The sequence below is a fragment of the Octopus bimaculoides genome, chromosome 30 (assembly GCF_046866305.1).
Source record: "Octopus bimaculoides isolate indiv1 chromosome 30, ASM4686630v1, whole genome shotgun sequence".
NCBI classification, from domain to species: domain Eukaryota; kingdom Metazoa; phylum Mollusca; class Cephalopoda; order Octopoda; family Octopodidae; genus Octopus; species Octopus bimaculoides.
This window is the reverse complement of record NC_142957.1, coordinates 13893148-13911257: the sequence shown is the minus strand read 5'-3', so window position 1 is coordinate 13911257 and position 18110 is coordinate 13893148. Positions and strand designations below refer to the sequence as shown.

General features: G+C 39.2%; 1 protein-coding gene across 1 annotated transcript in view; it reads right to left on the bottom strand.

Moving 5' to 3' along the window:
- The window catches only part of LOC106878443 (serine/threonine-protein kinase Chk2), an 18407-nt gene extending 2291 nt beyond the window's left edge, over window positions 1-16116 (bottom strand). The window contains exons 1-14 of the mRNA XM_014927653.3: window positions 15936-16116; window positions 11950-12068; window positions 11200-11278; window positions 10311-10376; window positions 9053-9140; window positions 8434-8542; window positions 7379-7432; window positions 6311-6375; window positions 5763-5862; window positions 4442-4480; window positions 3470-3517; window positions 2104-2267; window positions 1348-1463; window positions 523-608 (exon numbers count right to left, since the gene is read on the bottom strand). Of these exons, the coding sequence (XP_014783139.1) occupies window positions 523-608; window positions 1348-1463; window positions 2104-2267; window positions 3470-3517; window positions 4442-4480; window positions 5763-5862; window positions 6311-6375; window positions 7379-7432; window positions 8434-8542; window positions 9053-9140; window positions 10311-10376; window positions 11200-11278; window positions 11950-12068; window positions 15936-16062 (1260 nt within the window). The 5' untranslated portion in view covers window positions 16063-16116. The remainder of the gene's footprint in view (window positions 1-522; window positions 609-1347; window positions 1464-2103; window positions 2268-3469; window positions 3518-4441; window positions 4481-5762; window positions 5863-6310; window positions 6376-7378; window positions 7433-8433; window positions 8543-9052; window positions 9141-10310; window positions 10377-11199; window positions 11279-11949; window positions 12069-15935) is intronic.
- Window positions 16117-18110: the final 1994 nt, after the last annotated feature.

Below are 18110 nucleotides of genomic sequence, written 5' to 3'. Positions count from 1 at the left end.
TAATTATTTACCATTCGATGTCAACATTTTTGTGCTCAACTTTATCCAACGACTTTATATATACATATATATATATATATATATATACATATATATACGACGGGATTCTTTCAGTTTCTGTTTACCAAATCCACTCACAAGGCTTTGGTCGACCCGAGGACATATTAGAAGACACTTGTCCAAAGTGGCCTGCAGTGGGACTGAATTTGGAACCATGTGGTTGGGAAGCAAGCTTCTTACCACAGAGCCACAACTGTGCTTTCTCCAGCACCAGCACCACCACTTGACAACCAGTGTTGGTGCGTTTACATCTCAGTAACTTAGTGGTTCGCAAAAGAGACCAATAGAAATAGATGTTTTTGTTACATGTTATTGTTTTTGTTGAAAAAAAGCCGCAAGAATTATGCACCAACCCAATAATTCGATTTAATCTCTATTTAATTAAATGGCTGACGATTCTTTTAAAAATAAAATAAAATCAGGGAGAAAATTCAAACTTTGTTTAAATATTTTTCTATTTACCTTCAACCAGCGATGAGAAAAGGCCTCCTGGATAGTAATGCGTTGGTTAGGATCAACAGTCAACATTTTCTGCACGAGGTCCTTTGCTGAAAGTAGATAAAAATTTACATGCGAAAACAGGGTGTTGTTGTTGTACTACTACTACTACTCCTCCTCCTGGGGACTTGTGAGCCAGATGGCTGCACCAGGATCCAATCTGATCTGGCGGAGTTTCTACAGCTGGATGCCCTTTCTAACGCCAACCACTCCGAGAGTGTAGTGGGTGCTTTTATGTGCCACTGGCACGAGGGCCAGTCATGTGGTACTGGCAACGGCCATGCTCAAAATGGTGTATTTTATGTGCCACTTGCACAGGAGCCAGTCCAGCATCACTGGCAACAACCTCGCTCGAATGTTTTTTCACATGCCACCGGCACAAGTGCCAGTAAGGCGACGCTGGTAACGATCAGGCTCAAATGGTGCTATTTACGTGCCACTGGCACGGAAGCCAGACAGCTGCTCTGGCAATGATCATGCTCGGATGGTGCTCTTAGCCTCCACTGGCACAAGTGCCATCACGATTTCGATTTCACTTGCCCCAACAGGTCTTCGCCTATATTCACTAAGAAACAACTATTTGGAGTTTCAGGTTCGAATTTTCCAGAAATACATATAGGTGCAGGCACCATAGTGTGGTCAAGAAACTCACGTCCACCATCTTTACCACTACTACCACTGACCATCATCTTTACCCTCACCCCCTTAAATTGCAGGCTCGTTTTTTGAGGGGGCCACCACCAGTTCTTCAGAAAGAAATATGATTCTCCAAAAAAAGAAGGTACTTACCTGCTACTGAAATATTATCCCAATAGGGTGAACTAAATATATAGGTCCCTGTTAAAATCTGCTTTGTTAGAGGCATGTCTTTCCGGTCTTCAGAGAATGGAGGATAACCAACCAAACTGAAACAAGAGGAGATGAGAGAGATAAAAGCATAGATTAACTCTTTCGTAATTATATTTTTAATTGGTAGACTGCTGCTAATAGGTTTCAGTTAATTTTCAACATAGACAAGATTTTAGAGGGAGGTTTAATAAAATATTTGTTATTCTAACCATTCATCATCTGACACAAGATCACCTCCCCCTATGCCTCCTCCCCTCTCAAAGGATCTTTGTCTTGCAAGGGGCTGAAATTACATCAACCCCAGTATTCAACTGGTACTTATTTCATTGACCCCCCCCCCACACCACCAAAGAAGGATAAAAGGTACAGTTGGCCTAAGCAGAATTTGAACTCAGAACATAAAGATGAACAAAATGATGCTTGTAACCTTTGACCGACTAAAGTGAAACAGAACCAGTACATGTGTTTGTTATTGGCATAAAGACCCTCTCAAGATACTTCAAACTTTGATGATAGTGTTTTTGTTAAATATGTAAGCATGTATTTGCATACATACATACATACATAGGAACATATATTTGAATACATACATACATATATAAGCATATATTTGCATATACACAAACACATATATGTGTGTGTGTGTGTGTGTGTGTGTGTGTATGCAAGTGCATACCAACAGCAGTTTAAACTTACCATATAAAAAGAATTACACCCAGACTCCAGCAGTCAACTGCTTTTGTGTAACTCCCTCTTCCAGCAGTCAATAGAATCTCTGGTGCCAAGTATGTGGGTGTTCCACAAAACGTTTTTAGCACACTGCCATTATCAAAGAATTTGGACAATCCAAAATCTGTTACCTGGAGGTACAAGAACAGAGAGAGAGATCAGCCAATTAACAATTACAATTAATGAAATACAACATACGGTATTTGAAGCTGATGATTTCATCATCATCATTAATATCTTCTTTTCCATGCTTGCATGAGTTGGCCAGAATTTATTGAGGCAGATTTTCTATAGCCAAATACCCCTCCAGTGCACACCTGTTGCACCTGTTCAGGTAACGTTGATTTGATGGAGAGAGTGAGCTAATGTGTGACACAAACATTTGATCACTATAATACGTCATTTTTGACAGAAGAGTCCATCATACTGATATGAGCATGCGTGTGACTTTGTGCTTATGCCTGTCCCCACCAACACTTGATAACCAATGTTGGTTTGTTTATGTCCTCATAACTAGGCGGTTCAGCAAAAGAGATCGATAGAATGAGTACCAGACTTTGAAAATGAGTATTGAGATCATCATCATAATCATTTAACCATCTATTTTCCATGCTGGCATGGGTTGGACAGGAGCTGGCTAGCTGAAGAGCTGTCCAGGCTCCATGTCTTCTTTGGTATGGTTTGCTACAGTTGGATGCCCTTCCTAATGCCGACCACTTTACAGAGTGTACTGGGTGCTTTTATGCAGCACTGGCACAAGTGCTTTTTACGTGTCACCAACACCCACGAACCTACAAGAGTAGGATTGCTCAGATGAAAAGAGATGCAGGGGACATTGCTTGTAGGCAAGGACAACCACAATTTTACTTAACTTGGTGCGTCTTCTCAAGCACAGCAAACCACCAGAAGTCTCACTCCTTTGTCATCCCCCTTTGTGAGGCCTAGTGTCTTAAGATCCTTTCTGACCACTTCATCCCACATCTTTCCGGGCTTACCCCTTCCACATGTTCCTTCTACAATTAGAGATTGGTACCTCTTGATGCAACTGTCCTCGTTCATACACATCACATGACCACACCAACACAGTCTTCTCTCTCGCACACTACATCCGATGCCTCATACCCAGTTTTTCTCTCAAACCGCTTACACTCTGTAATATATGCAAACTGACACTGCGCATTCAGTAGAGCGTGCAGGTTTCACTTCTTTCAAGCCTTTGCATGTCCTCAGTAGTCACAGCCCAATTAAACTCTTCAAGTTGGTGCCCCAGCATGGCCACAGTCCAATGACTGAAAAAGGGTAAAATGGTAAAAAGAAAAATGATATGTATTACCTTTATCAAAGTTTCTTCTTCATCAGTCATCAGAAGGATGTTTTCTGGCTGTGATTAATGGAAAAGAAAGAAAAAGGGAATAAAGCTTGTGAGCAACATGAAATGAAGTGTCCCATTCATGGACACAACATACTGCCACATAACAAACTCATGACTTTACGATCATGATCCACTTAGCTTAAGCATCTTCACATCTGAATATAAGTGTGAATAGCAATGTTACTAACCTAATGACATCACACAATACTTTTATTGTTTTTTTTATCTTTGATCAATAAGTGTGATTTCTTATTTGCTTCTATCCAGAAATCAAAGGAAATGACTACTATTCCCTTCAAACTTTGCTTTTGTGACTTAGGCATTAATGTTTTAAAACAAACCTATTTTCCATTACATTTCACACAAATTCAGCACTATAGCAGACATTCTACTTAATACCACAGATGTGTTTGTTGTCTTTGGTCAATAAATGTTATTTCCTATTTGCTTTTTTCAAGAAATCAAAGGAAATGACTACTATCCCCTTCACACTTTGCTTTTTGTGACTCAGACATCAATGTTTCCAAACTGACCTATTTCCCATTACATTTCAGACAGATTCAGTGCTGAGTTGCTGAAGCAGAAATATTGTTATAGCAAATGTTCTGTTGAATACCACAGCTTTGCATGTCAGTTGCTTGACCTAAACCAGTTGAGCATGGCCATTAGTGGATGACAATATGTGCATCTCTGATCAAGAGTAGAAGTAGTGGAGGAGCAATCATAGCCATGTGTTGAGAGGGATTCTTTGGGGTTTGAATAAGAATGTAACAAAAGCAAAGGTTGAAGGAAATATTAGCCATTTGTCATACTTTCTAGGGGTCAGCAAACAGGAAATAACAGTTGCTACTCAAGGACAAAAATTGTGTTATACCGTGTAATAACACCATCTTTAATGACATAATAGAGAAGGAAAAAAAGGTGTCATCTTACCTTCAGGTCCCGATGTGTAATACCTTTGTCATGGAGATACTAAAAGGAAGCAGAGAAAGGAAAACATGACATCGGACATTGAATTTACACATCCAAGAGAGAGAGGTGAAAATAGAAAGAGAGAGGGAGACAGAAAGGGAAGATAGAGAAAGGAAGAGAGAGAGTGTCAGAAAATGCACGAGTTAGTGATGATGTGACCACATACATACATACATACACGCAAGCACGTACATGCTCTCATTTACGTAAGTACCTTTTTACAGCTAGGTGGACTGTGTACAGCAGTGATAGAGCATACAGATTACATGATATCTATTTAAGGCCAAGTGGACTGGGTACATGGTGATATGTGGCCAACTAGTTCAGGTGCTGCACTCATAATTGCAAGATTGTCGTTTCAATTCCCACACACCAGACAGCACATTGTGTTCTTGAGCAAAGCACTTCATTTCACATTGCACCAGTCAACTCAGCTGTAGTTGAGTAAGCCCTGCAACCAATTGGCATCCCATTCAGGGACAATGTTGTGACCGTGGAAACCAGGTAACCAGCCCAAGGAATCCCAGGACTTGCAACAGTAATATCTGTGCCATGTAAAAGTGCCCATGCTTGTGCCACACAAAAACACTGTGCCAATGCCACACAAAAACACTGTGCCAATTCCATGCAAAAAGTACCCATGCCGGTGCCATGTAAAGAGAACCCATTTCGGTATCACATAAAAAGCACCGATGCCGGTGCCACGTAAAAAGCACCCATTCTGGTGCCACATAAAAACATGGATGCCGGTACCACGTAAAAAGCACCAATGCTGTGCCACGTAATCAGAACCCATTCCGGTGCCACGTAAAGAGGACCCATTCCAGTGCCACATAAAAAGCACTAATGCCGGAGCCACGCAAACAGCATCAATGCCGGTGCCACGTAAAAAGCACATGTGCTTGTGCCACATATAAAGCACCCGTGCCAGTGGTATGATAAGAGCACCCATGTCAGTGCCACATATAAAGCTCCGGTCCAGTTCCGTGTAAAGGGAACCTGTGTCGATGTCACAAAAAGAGCCTCTCATGCTGGTGCTGGTGCCACGAAAAGAGCACCAATGCTGGTGCCATGTAAGGAGCACCGATGCTGGTGCCGCATAAAAAAAGCTGTAGAGGAAGTACATGGTTTTACCCAGCCAGTGAGAAAGGGAGACGAAGAGGAAGAGCTGGAGAGAGAGAGAGAGAGGGAGGAAGAAAGAGAAAGAGAGAGGAGGAGGAGGGAAAGAAACAAGTAAAAGCAAAAGCTGTTAAGATGGTGATGATGATAATGATGATGTTACCTTAATAGCTGAGATCATCTGATATAAGTATAACCGTGAAATCGTTTCTGGAACTGCTCCTTTATTTCTCACTCGGTCAAACAGTTCACCACCTTCAATCCTGGGAAAATACAATTTGGCAACAATTAACGATTGTATTATAAAGTTTCATTTTTCATTAGAGGAGGCGCAATGGCCCAGTGATTAGGGCAGCGGACTCGTGGTCATAGGATCGTGGTTTCGACTCCCAGACCGGGCGTTGTGAGAGTTTATTGAGCGAAAAACACCTAAAAGCTCCACGAGGCTCCGGCAGGAGATGGTGGCGAACCCTGCTGTACTCTTTCACCACAACTTTCTCTCACTCTTACTTCCTGTTTCTATTGTGCCTGTAATTCAAAGGGTCAACCTTGTCACACTCGGTGTCACGCTGAATATCCCTGTTGATCCATCCAACCAACATATATTACTAACGGAAATGGACATAAAATGATGATGATAATGATGAAAAAATTCTTTAATTTGGGGAAATATATGAAAGAATATCAAGAGAATGAGAGATTGGTACTTACAGTTCAAGAACAATGTAAAGCGTATCTGGTACGTCTATGACTTCATTCACGCTAACAATACATGGCTGTAATTAGGCAACAAGACATTTGGCATGAAACAATATATTCAGACTTTGTAATATCAGTGTACATACACACACACACACACACATATATATATATATATATATATATATATATATATATATATATATATATATATATATATATATATATATATATATATATATATATATATATATACACATTATATACACACACACATTTTACGTGCATATACATATATATATAGTAAATTTAAAAAAGAAACAAACACAAAAAACAACGCGAGGACGTGGTACATGTAAAGTATTAGCAGACACTCAGGGAAGGAAAGAAAGGTAGTTTTTTTACGTTTTGAGCAAATGCTCTTCTTCAGAAACAGAGGAAAGTCCAAAAGAAGGGAAAACAGAGGAAGAAAATCAGAAGACAATATATATATATATATACTTTAGTAATGTGGAGGCACAATGACCCAGAGGTTAGGGCAGCGGACTCGCGGTCATAGGATCGCGGTTTCGATTCCCAGACCAGGCGTTGTGAATGTTTATTGAGCGAAAACACCTAAAAGTTCCACGAGACTCCGGCAGGGGATGGTGGTGAACCCTGCTGTACTCTTTCACCACAACTTTCTCTCACTCTTTCTTCCTGTTTCTGTTGTGCCTGTAATTCAAAGGGTCAGCCTTGTCACACTGTGTCATGCTGAATATCCCCGAGAACTATGTTAAGGGTACACGTGTCTGTGGAATGCTCAGCCACTTGCATGTTAATTTCACAAGCAGACTGTTCCATTGATCTCGTTTGTCAGACAGTTTTGGTTGAGAATGGAACTAAAATAAGGTTATATTTATAAATATACAATTACGTTGAACTCACTACCTCATGATTGTGAGCCCGACGCTCTAACTACTGAGGCATAACACATGCATTAACATACATTACAAGAAAAAAATTTTTTTATGAAATATAATTTAATTAGCGGTAATAGCATGGCAATTAATACAAACTAGAAGCTGATCAAATACTTACATGGTTAAGAGACTGTAGAATTTTGGCTTCACCTAAAGCTTTCACACCATCATTCTGGAAGGGAGTAGAAAAAAGGAGTTTTTTAATCCTTTATTGACATATCTCAATAGAAAATAGTTTCAAAAATGACATTCCTCCCCAAAAAAGACAAAAAAAAAAAACAGATGGGGATAAAACTGCTTTTCACAATTAAAGATAATAAATTTTGAGCGGATATACCTGATTTCTGCAGTAAAGTGGTTAATATTTCTATAAAACATCCTAGATATGAATGGAATTACAATAGAAGACCAAAACTTCCAAGAGGCTCCCTCACTGGTTTGTGTAAGTAGCAGTTAAGTACTGGAGTGGATTTAATCATTATATGCTATACAGTCCGTGATTTTTGCCATTGCTGTGCAAGGTGACTTTTTTGAAAGAGATCATCATCATCGTTTAACGTCCGCCTTCCATGCTAGCATGGGTTGGACGATTTGACTGAGGACTGGTGAAACCGGATGGCAACACCAGGCTCCAATCTAATTTGGCAGAGTTTCTACAGCTGGATGCCCTTCCTAACGCCAACCACTCAGAGTGTGTAGTGGGTGCTTTTACGTGTCACCCGCATGAAAACGGCCACGCTCGAAATGGTGTCTTTTATGTGCTACCCACACAAGAGCCAGTCCAGGGGCACTGGCAACGATCTCGCTCGAAAACCCTACAAAGGCCAGTCAGGCGGTATGATGTTAAATTTTAGGTAAACAAGTTACTTTTTGGAGTAAAGATTATTCGCCAGCAGAACATGGCAGCCCTGGTTTAGGATGAATGTTGTTGTAATTTAGTCCCAGGAGACGTGTTATGTTGGCAAATAATCTTTACTCCAAAGTAATGTTGCTGAATGCTTCACATTACAAATAGTAATTTTCCTAAGTTATTTTTTATTCAAAGATAACTAGTCTGGGAGACTTTTGATAGCACCATGTGAAAAAAAGAAAGAAAAAAAAAAACAAACTGTACCACACTGCCTGAAGTAAGAAATAATGTACCAAACCAACCAAAGTAAAGTAAGTACTTACTATTTGGGTGCAACCACCAGTAGAGAATCTCTTTTTTGAGATTACTTTTATCGCATATTTATCACAGGTTCCCTTTGAAAATCCCAGCTTCACCTCACCATATGCACCTCTGGAATATCAAAGAGAGGGAGATGAATTTATATTGAAATACACAGGGTGACTGAAAAGTAACTTCCTATTTTAAAATACTTATAAATTATTTATTAATTGTAATGTTTACAAAACAATGGATATGAGGTTTTATTTAAAATTTGATTTGGGCTCCAGATGTCGCCACCAGCTTCTTGAGTCACCTAGGAATTGCGTCGACTGATTTCACCAAGATGCTGTGCAGTGGGACTGAACACAGAACCTTGCAGTGGCAAAGCTAGCTTCTTAACCACACATCCATGACTGTAAATACACACACACACACACACATGACAGGCTTCTTTCAGTTTCCATCTACCAAATCCACTCACAAAGCTTTGGTCAGCCCAGGGCCATAGTAGAAGACACTTGCCCAAGGTGCCACGCAGTGGGACTGAACCCCAAAAAATGCGTTTGCAAAATGAATCTCGTAACCACACAGCCATGCCTACACCAATCCTTTACAACAAACGAAGGAACAAATACTTACTTTCCCAATAGCTTTGTAATGGTGTATTTGTCAGTGAGCTGTGGATGTAATCCTTCATTAATACTTTCCATGTGGGTATACAGGTAGACTGGTGAGAAGGGAGAGAAAAAAAAGTCAAGAACTTACAATGGAAATAATAATAATAATAATGATGATAATGATAATAATAATAATCCTTTCTACTATAGGCACAATACCTCAAAAGTACCAGTGAAGTACCGCTGGGGTCAGTGTTTCCCTGGTACTTTTTTTTCATCGACCCCAGTGCTTCACTGGTACTTTTTTCATCGACCCCGAAAGGATGCAAGGCAAAGTTGACCCCAGCAGAATTTGAACTCAGAATATAAGTATCGATGAAATGTCACTAAGCATTTTGCCCAGCATGCTAACGATTCTGCCAGCTCGCTACCTTAATAATAATAATAATAACAACAACAACAACAACAACAATATAATAATAAAAATAATAATAATAATAGTCAAGACGAAGAGCGCACTCATTGTCTTGACTATTTACCTTCGTGAAGAGTTACGTCGATCCTTTTTAAAAAAAATAATTAAAAAAAAAAGCAAAAAAAAGCAAACACATAATTTTCTTATGGTTTCTTAAACATTCACTTGAACAAAACTGTACAAATCCAAATATATGGTACCCTAGGCATAACACCTACACGAATTTCTAACTTGTTGTCTCTTGAGGTCTCTGGGTGAGACTTGGATCCAGCTGGTACAAATGCAAAACAAAAGTCAAACATAAACAACAACAACAACAACAACAACAACAACAACAACAACAACAACAACAACAACAATCCTACTTGTTGCAGCTGATGCAGTATCAGGCAGTAGTTTTCATGGCTTCTGATCTTACCTGATTGAAAGTGTTAACATGTCCATGCTTTGTCTTGGCATAAAAAGATGGGCTACAGCAGATATTCTGCTTAATACCACAGATTTACTTAGCCAGTTGAGCATGTCCCTTAGTAGCTGACAACATGTGCATCTCTGATCATGAGCAAGAGTAGCGGGGGAGCATCATAACCATGTGTTGAGCAGGATTCTTTGAAGGTTGGATAATGTGTGTGTGTGTGTGTGTGTGTGTGTGTGTGAGTGTCTTAATCACATAGCTCTGACCAGTCCAGTACTTCACAGATACTTCATCTCATTGACCTTTGACCTGCATCAGAAGGAAACCAGGTGAAGCTGAACTGATAAGCAGAGCGTAAGAAAAGAAAGTAAACCATGAGCTTTCCCTTACCTTTATTCTGTTTAAATGCCAAAGAGATTTCATCATTATTATTGAGAACCTGTTTGTTGCCCTTTCCTGGAGAAGATAAAACACGATTCTCATCACCAACATCATTAACAGTATCACAGTTAGTACAATAACAATAACTTGTGGGACCTGTGAAAATCCTACACAATGAAAAAGATTAAGAAAAGCTATTTAAGAAAGAAAGGATGATTTTTATTTTCATTTTGCTATGTTATTTCACCCCCAGTCACCATAATATATGATTTTTAAATTTCTCTCTGCTAAGCACTTTAAATTTCTCTCTCTTTCTCTCGACCTCGTCAAACTATTTAACCATGTAATTCCCCTCTTCTTCATGTTTTTAACATTTCTCTCTTTCTCTTCACCTCTCACTTCCACTATCTCTCTCTTAATGTAACTGCCCATTTCTCTCTATCTGCTTTCCTTTATCTTCACCACCAGAACATCACCCTCGGCTAAATATTGTATCCTAAACATATCTCTTTCTCTTTACCTTTCCCTCTCCACCCTACATGTCATTAACATTTCTCTCTCTCCCTCTTTTCTCTGACTTTTTCTCTCGCTCTTCACCTCTCCCTTCAACTAACCATGTGATGCAATTGGCCTTATATTTCTTGCTCTACTTCTTCCTCACTTTTTTCTTCTGTAAACCGAGTGCATTTTACAGCTGGATTCCCTTCCAAGTCACCAAGCAGCTTGCAAGACAATGAGTTTTTGAGAGGGAAAAGGGCATTGGAGGAGATAACCGTGGGTCAGATGATGAAAGGTTAGAGTGTGACAGAGAAACAGAGGCAGAAACAGGTGTTTTCCTATAGAGGGGCTTTATTTGCTTCAAGATTCACTGTTCCAAAAAAAAAAAAAAATGACTTACCAACTTTTTCAGAATTAATGAAAGTTCCGTTGGTGCTCTTGTCCTCCAAAAATACATGGAGGCCTGAACTGGTCTGTTCCTGGTGAAGAGAGAAAAAGAGAGACACTATACTGGTGAACGAGGAGAGAGAAAGAGAGAGAGAGAGGATCAAAGAGAGAATTAAAAAACCAGAGAGATGGGGAGGGAGAATAAATAAGAGGAAAGATGAAAAGATAGAGAGAAAAGTGTAGAAGGACGAAAGCCAAAGCTGACCCTGACAAGATTTGAACTCAATGAAAGAGCCAAGAGTAAAAAAACGCAAAGAATTTTGTCAGACAAAAGATTTTGCCAGTCAATAGTCCTGTTTTCAGTAACATCATCATTTAACGCCCATTTTCCATGCTGGCATGGTACCAGTTACACACTGGGGTCGATATAATCGACTTAATCCGTTTGTCTGTCCTTGTTTGTCCCCTCTGTATTTAGCCCCTTGTGGGCAATAAAGAAATAAGAAACGTTAGCACGCAGGGCGAAATGCTTAGCAGTGTTTCGTCTGTCTTTACGTTCTGAGTTCAAATTCCACCAAGGTTGACTTTGCCTTACGTCCTTGGGGGGGGGGGGGGGGGGGGGTCAATAAAATAAGTCCCAGTTGAGTACTGGGGTCAATGTAACCAGCTTAGGCCCTCACCCAAGATTGCTGGCCTTGTGCCAAAATTTGAAATAATAATTATTATTATTATTATAATTTCTTTAATATTGTAAATTACTTACTGAATATATCTTAAAATGCTGTTTACTGTATGCTTGGAAATTGTCCTTACACAGTTTCTCATTGAATGGAATGTCGCAGGCAGTGTCTCGACCAAAAGTGTAGCTATCATCAGAGAAATCTGTAAATGCAAAGGAGAAGAATATCCAATAAGAATAACATTTCACAAGTGCTTTGGCTTGACTGCAAAGAGCTCTGACTATTTTGATATCATCGTTTAACGTCCGCCTTCCATGCTAGCATGGGTTGGACGATTTGACTGAGGACTGGTGAAACCGGATGGCAACACCAGGCTCCAATCTAATTTGGCAGAGTTTCTACAGCTGGATGCCCTTCCTAAAGCCAACCACTCAGAGAGTGTAGTGGGTGCTTTCACGTGTCACCCGCACGAAAACGGCCACGCTCGAAATGGTGTCTTTTATGTGCCACCCGCACAAGAGCCAGTCCAGGGGCACTGGCAACAATCTCGCTCGAAAACCCTACAAAGGCCAGTAAGGCGGTATATATATATATATATATATATATATATATATATATATATATATGTCTGTACGTATTGTCGTCGTCATTTAACGTCCGCTTTCCATGCTAGTATGGGTTGGACGATTTGACTGAGGACTGGTGAAACCAGATGGCTACACCAGGCTCCAATCTGATTTGGCAGTGTTTCTACAGCTGGATGCCCTTCCTAAAGCCAACCACTCAGAGAGTGTAGTGGGTGATTTTACGTGTCACCCGCACGAAGGCCAGTCAGGCGGGTACTGGCATATCAATCTGAATAAGACAGGATGCACAAAGTTCTTTCCTAAATTATGCCTGTTTAACTTTTTAGCATTCAACTTACACTAGCAAATGTAATAATCACATCATTTTGAATTTATCATTCATTAATCTTGTAGCTTTGAGATTTCATTGACCACCTTCCTGGCACATGTAAAGACATTCGAGCGAAATCGTTGCCAGTACCGCTGGACTGGCTCCTGTGCAGGTGGCACGTAAAATACACCATTTCGAGCGTGGCCATTGGCAGTACCACCTGACTGGCCCTCGTGCAGGTGGCACGTAAAAGCACCCACTACACTCTCGGAGTGGTTGGCGTTAGGAAGGGCATCCAGCTGTAGAAACTCTGCCAAATCAGATTGGAGCCTGGTGTTGCCATCCGGTTTCACCAGTCTTCAGTCAAATCGTCCAACCCATGCTAGCATGGAAAGCGGACGTTAAACGATGATGATGATGATGATGATGATTTGGGCCAGATATGGCTGGGCTGAATACTAAAAGGTTAATTAAAACTTTCCAACAAATACATGAGTGATTATCTCATCATAATCATCATCATCAGTTGATGTCCATCTACCATGTAAGCATGGGCAGGATGGTTGAGAGGAGCCAACCAAACTACCCTAGGCTACTGCGTCAGATTTGGCAGGGATTTAACGATTCAGCAAAACGTGATTTAACGATTCAGCAAAAATGACTGAGAGAAAAAGTATCAGGCTTTAAAATAGATATGTACTGAGATCGATTCTTTCGACCAAAAATCCGCCAACACAGTACCCCAGCATGGCCGAAACAAATAAGGTATATATATATAAATATATAGATATAGATACACACACAACAGGCTTCATTCAGTTTCCGTCTACCAAATCTACTCACAAGGACTATTGGAAGACACTTGTCCACGGTACCACAATCGGGACTGAACCTAAAACCATGTGGTTGCAAATTCAGCTTCTTGGTCCCACTGCCATGCTGTTCTACATATAAGTAACATACCACTATATTTCTATTTAAACATATCCTTATAATCCGAATTATTTTCATTTGAGTTTGTTTTGTTCTAAGCCCGATCTGGGGTTTTCTTGAAAATCTCATTAGCAGCCCTGGTCATCAGGCGGTTAAAAGCAATGATAAACTCCGTTTTATTGGGCTCAATAAGTTCGAGACAGACTCTAATAAAATTCCAGAGCTATATTTGTTTGCTGAGAGCAGGAAATGAATATAAGCAAAGTGTGTTAGCGAAAGATATATAGTTAATAACAAAAGTATTTTCTAATTGTTGGCGGAATTATTCAAGTAATGCCGAGTCTATATCGTTATTTACAACTACAAAATAAGAATTAATCTTCAGAGTACTAAATGAGAACAGTACATCACATGTATTTTACGATCCAAAAATGATGAAAGCTAAAGTGAAGATGCAATCTTCCATATTCTATGTTTCAAAAACAAAATAAATCATAAAAGCAGTCACAAGTACAACAAAACAGCAACACAATCGTCGGTATATTTTCGGAGTTTCAGAAACCAATAATGCTTCAAACCTATATAATTTAATTTAATGTATATTCTAAAATAATTCAAACATGCTTTTCGAGTTGTCAAACTGTTCTTGTTTGGACGACAAACCAATTCATTCTATCCATTTCTACAGAAGATGCGAGTTCGTATTCCACGATTAACCTTCAACTTTTTCGATCCAAAATGCTTTTAATACAACATTTTACACGGTATTATTCATAGCTTTACTTCAAGATCCACCATTCCAAAAGAGAATATAGATTTTATATTTTAAAAAGCCCTCATTAAATACACATATTTACAAAAATTTAATGACGTTCGCTTGTATTTTATGTTTTGTTTATATTTTCATCGGTTTTCTTCCGTGATATAAACAATTGCTGGGGGTCGGGATTTGAGCGTAAACGACCCTAATCAAATATCGCAAAGCTTCATCGATCGTGTTAATTCACTTATGCAATCGGTCCGCCTTTTAATATCGATCAATAAACCATGTGTTTGGATGGGGAGTCATATGATGACAAAAAACAACAACAACGAAAAAACAAACAAACAAACGGCATTCAATCTTGACAAGTCTGAGATTCAAAACGATTGATTGCCCCCCCCCCCCAAAAAAAAACCCTTTGAAGACAGGATACAGTTACAATAAGTGTAGACCAATATAATAATAAAAGAAACTTTGTAAGGAGTTTTGATTTTTGTTGGGGGGTTTTTCTCGATCTAAATATGGGTTTTACTCGATCTAAACTACAAGAAATTTGCTTTCAATAAAACAATATAACGTTTATAAGCTAAATAAATAAGACTGCTACATGCTTAAAACAACAAACAGAAATAACCACCAATTGTACATCACTGACTGTTGCAGCAACAAGCACCATGCTTTACGTTACTGTCGTAATCTAGGTGCCCCCAATTAGTGGCGGTCTAAACTAAGTGTCAGCCCTTCTACTCTTGACCCAGCAGTGTATACAAAACGGAACAGTTATAGGAAGGAAGAGCTTTGTTTATCGACCCCAGAAGCAGGATCATCTAAGCAGCATTATTAGGCCCCCGGATAAAATCAATGCACGGGGTTTGCAGTATTTACTTATTGACAGCAAACCACAGCATACTTAGATCGGAATAGGGGGCCCCCTAGATCTATGAGGCCCCGAGGTAATCACTCTGTGTACCCATGCTTTTAAGGACAGCATTGCCCAGAAGAAAAGTTAAACTCGGAACATAGAGCAGGAGCAAATACGGTATGGTACACACACACCACACCACAAATATTTATCTGTGCATGAGTGTGTGTATGTATATGTATATATATATATGTGTGTGTGTGTGTGTGTGTGTGTGTGTGTGTGTGTGTGTGTGTGTGTGTGTGTGTGTGTGTATATTGTGTTTCAACTGTGCTGAAATTGATTATAGTCAAATGGGATGGCTATTGAGAATCATAACATTGAAGAATGACAAGGCAATCAAACATTTCCTCTAGGCGAGGGACTTTTAAAACAAATAAACAGGCGCGAATAATCCTAACAAAATCACAACATTTACGATGTGCTGAAGAAATAAAAGCTAACATTAAAAAACAATTATTATTGGAGTTTTAAAATGAGGAACATCCATCATTCATTTTTTTGTTTTGTTTTTTTTGAAGTTGCTTATTGTAATAAAACTGATAAAAACCTACCAATGGTTTCAAAGCCCTTTTTCAAGGAAAACATGCGACCCCAAATCTTAGGTTCCATCTCATCGTCAACATCATCGCCTTCTGACATAACACATTCAGGTATTTCTTGGGTGGCTAGAGACGCCATGCTTGCCAAGTGCGAGGTGTGAGTCGCAGTGAGAGGCAGGGAATGTGTGGTGGTGGCTGTATGTATAGTCGATAGAGAGAGGGAAAGAAGGGGAGGGGAAACTCTAACTTCATAAAATAAATTAGTTGGGGTAGACTGTCTCCTTTGGTGGCCGATCAATGATTTCTGAGCGATATCTTGGTGAACAAAACTGTGTAGATTGGCTGTATACGTGCTACCCATCATACATTAGGCCTCTGACTCACTAATGTAGAGTTCCAACGAATTAAAAAAAGAAATATGTATTCTAATTTATGTATTAAGTTTGGTTATCGTATTCGTACTACTAAACGGCTATAAATATATATATATATATATATATATACACAGACTATATATATATAGAGAGATCATATATATATATATATATATATATATATAGGCTGTATATATACTCTTTTACTTGTTTTAGTCTGTGATTGTGGCCATGCTGGAGCACCGCCTTTAGTCGAGCAAATCGACCCCCAGGACTTATTCTTTGTAAGCCGAGTACTTATTCTATCGGTTGCTCGTGCCGAACCGCTACGTTACGGGGACGTAAACACAACAGCATCGGTTGTCAAGCGATGTTGGGGGGACAAACACACACACACACACATATATATATATACATATATATATATATATATACGACGGGCTTCTTTCAGTTTCCGTCTACCAAATCCACTCACAAGGCTTTGGTCGGCCTGAGGCTATAGATGAAGACACTTGCCCAAGGTGCCACGCAGTGGGACTGAACCCGGAACCATGTGGTTCGTAAGCAGACCCACTCCTACGCCTATATATATATATATATATATATATATATATATATATATATATATATATATATATAAACGTTAGCACGCAGGACGAAATGCTTAGCAGTATTTCAATCGATAAATTAAGTACCAGTTGCGTACTGAGGTCGATCTAATCGACTGGGCTCCTCGCCAAAAATTTCGGGCCTTGTGCCTAAAGTAGGGTTCAGTCTTTCTGTGTGGAATTTTGGGCTAAGCATCATCTACCATAGTCCCAGGTCTGACAAAGCCTTGTGAGTGGATTTGGTAGGCGGAAACTGAAAGAAGCCCGTCATATACACGTGTACGTGCAGGAGATCATCTTGCTTGACAAGTGGTTGAGGTTCCAAACCGAATCAACCATTTTGTCGCTTCTCAGATGGACTTTTGTTTTTTGGGGGGTTTTTTTCGTTTCTCCTCTTAGGACTGGGAAATTAATGGGGATTCTGTGACCTCTGAGACATTCAGTGGTCAAGGAGAGGTCAATCCATTGTTTTAGGAATGACCTACTTCAGTTACCAAACTATATTTACCCAACGAGAGATATGGTCCAGTCTCTTCGGTATCTGCCACCCGATTTCGGCCGAATGTAAAAGAGACGGACAACACAATTCTCTCACTCTCTCTCTCTCTCTCGCTCGCTCGCTCGCAGCAGACAGTTAGGCTAACCTCGGCTTCTCGTCACTGCAGCTAAATTCTGATCTTTGTGGATCTTCAAATGCCTTTTGAGGTCTCCGTTAGATTTGCAGACCTTATGGCATACGTAGCATTGGAAAGTGCGCGCGCACTCAAAGACACATATACACCAGCAGAGATACTCGGCATTGCTTAGGATTAATATATATATATATATATATATATATATATATATATATATATATATATATATATATATATATATATATATATATATATATATATATATATATATATATATAATTTAAAAGAGTTCCAACTCTCTGTTTTTTATGTTTTATTTATATTCGTATAAAATTAAATGGTAAAATGAAAAATAAAATGAAGTGTTGAATGTTTTATTGAATATATGAAATATTGAGTATTTTCTATATTTAATACTCAATATTTCATATATTCAATAAGACATTCAACACTTCATTTCATTTTTCATTTTACCATTTAATTTTATAAGAATATAAATAAAACATAAAAAACAGACAGAGTTGGAACTCTTTTAAATAATATATTTCTCTATACACAATCATACAAAAC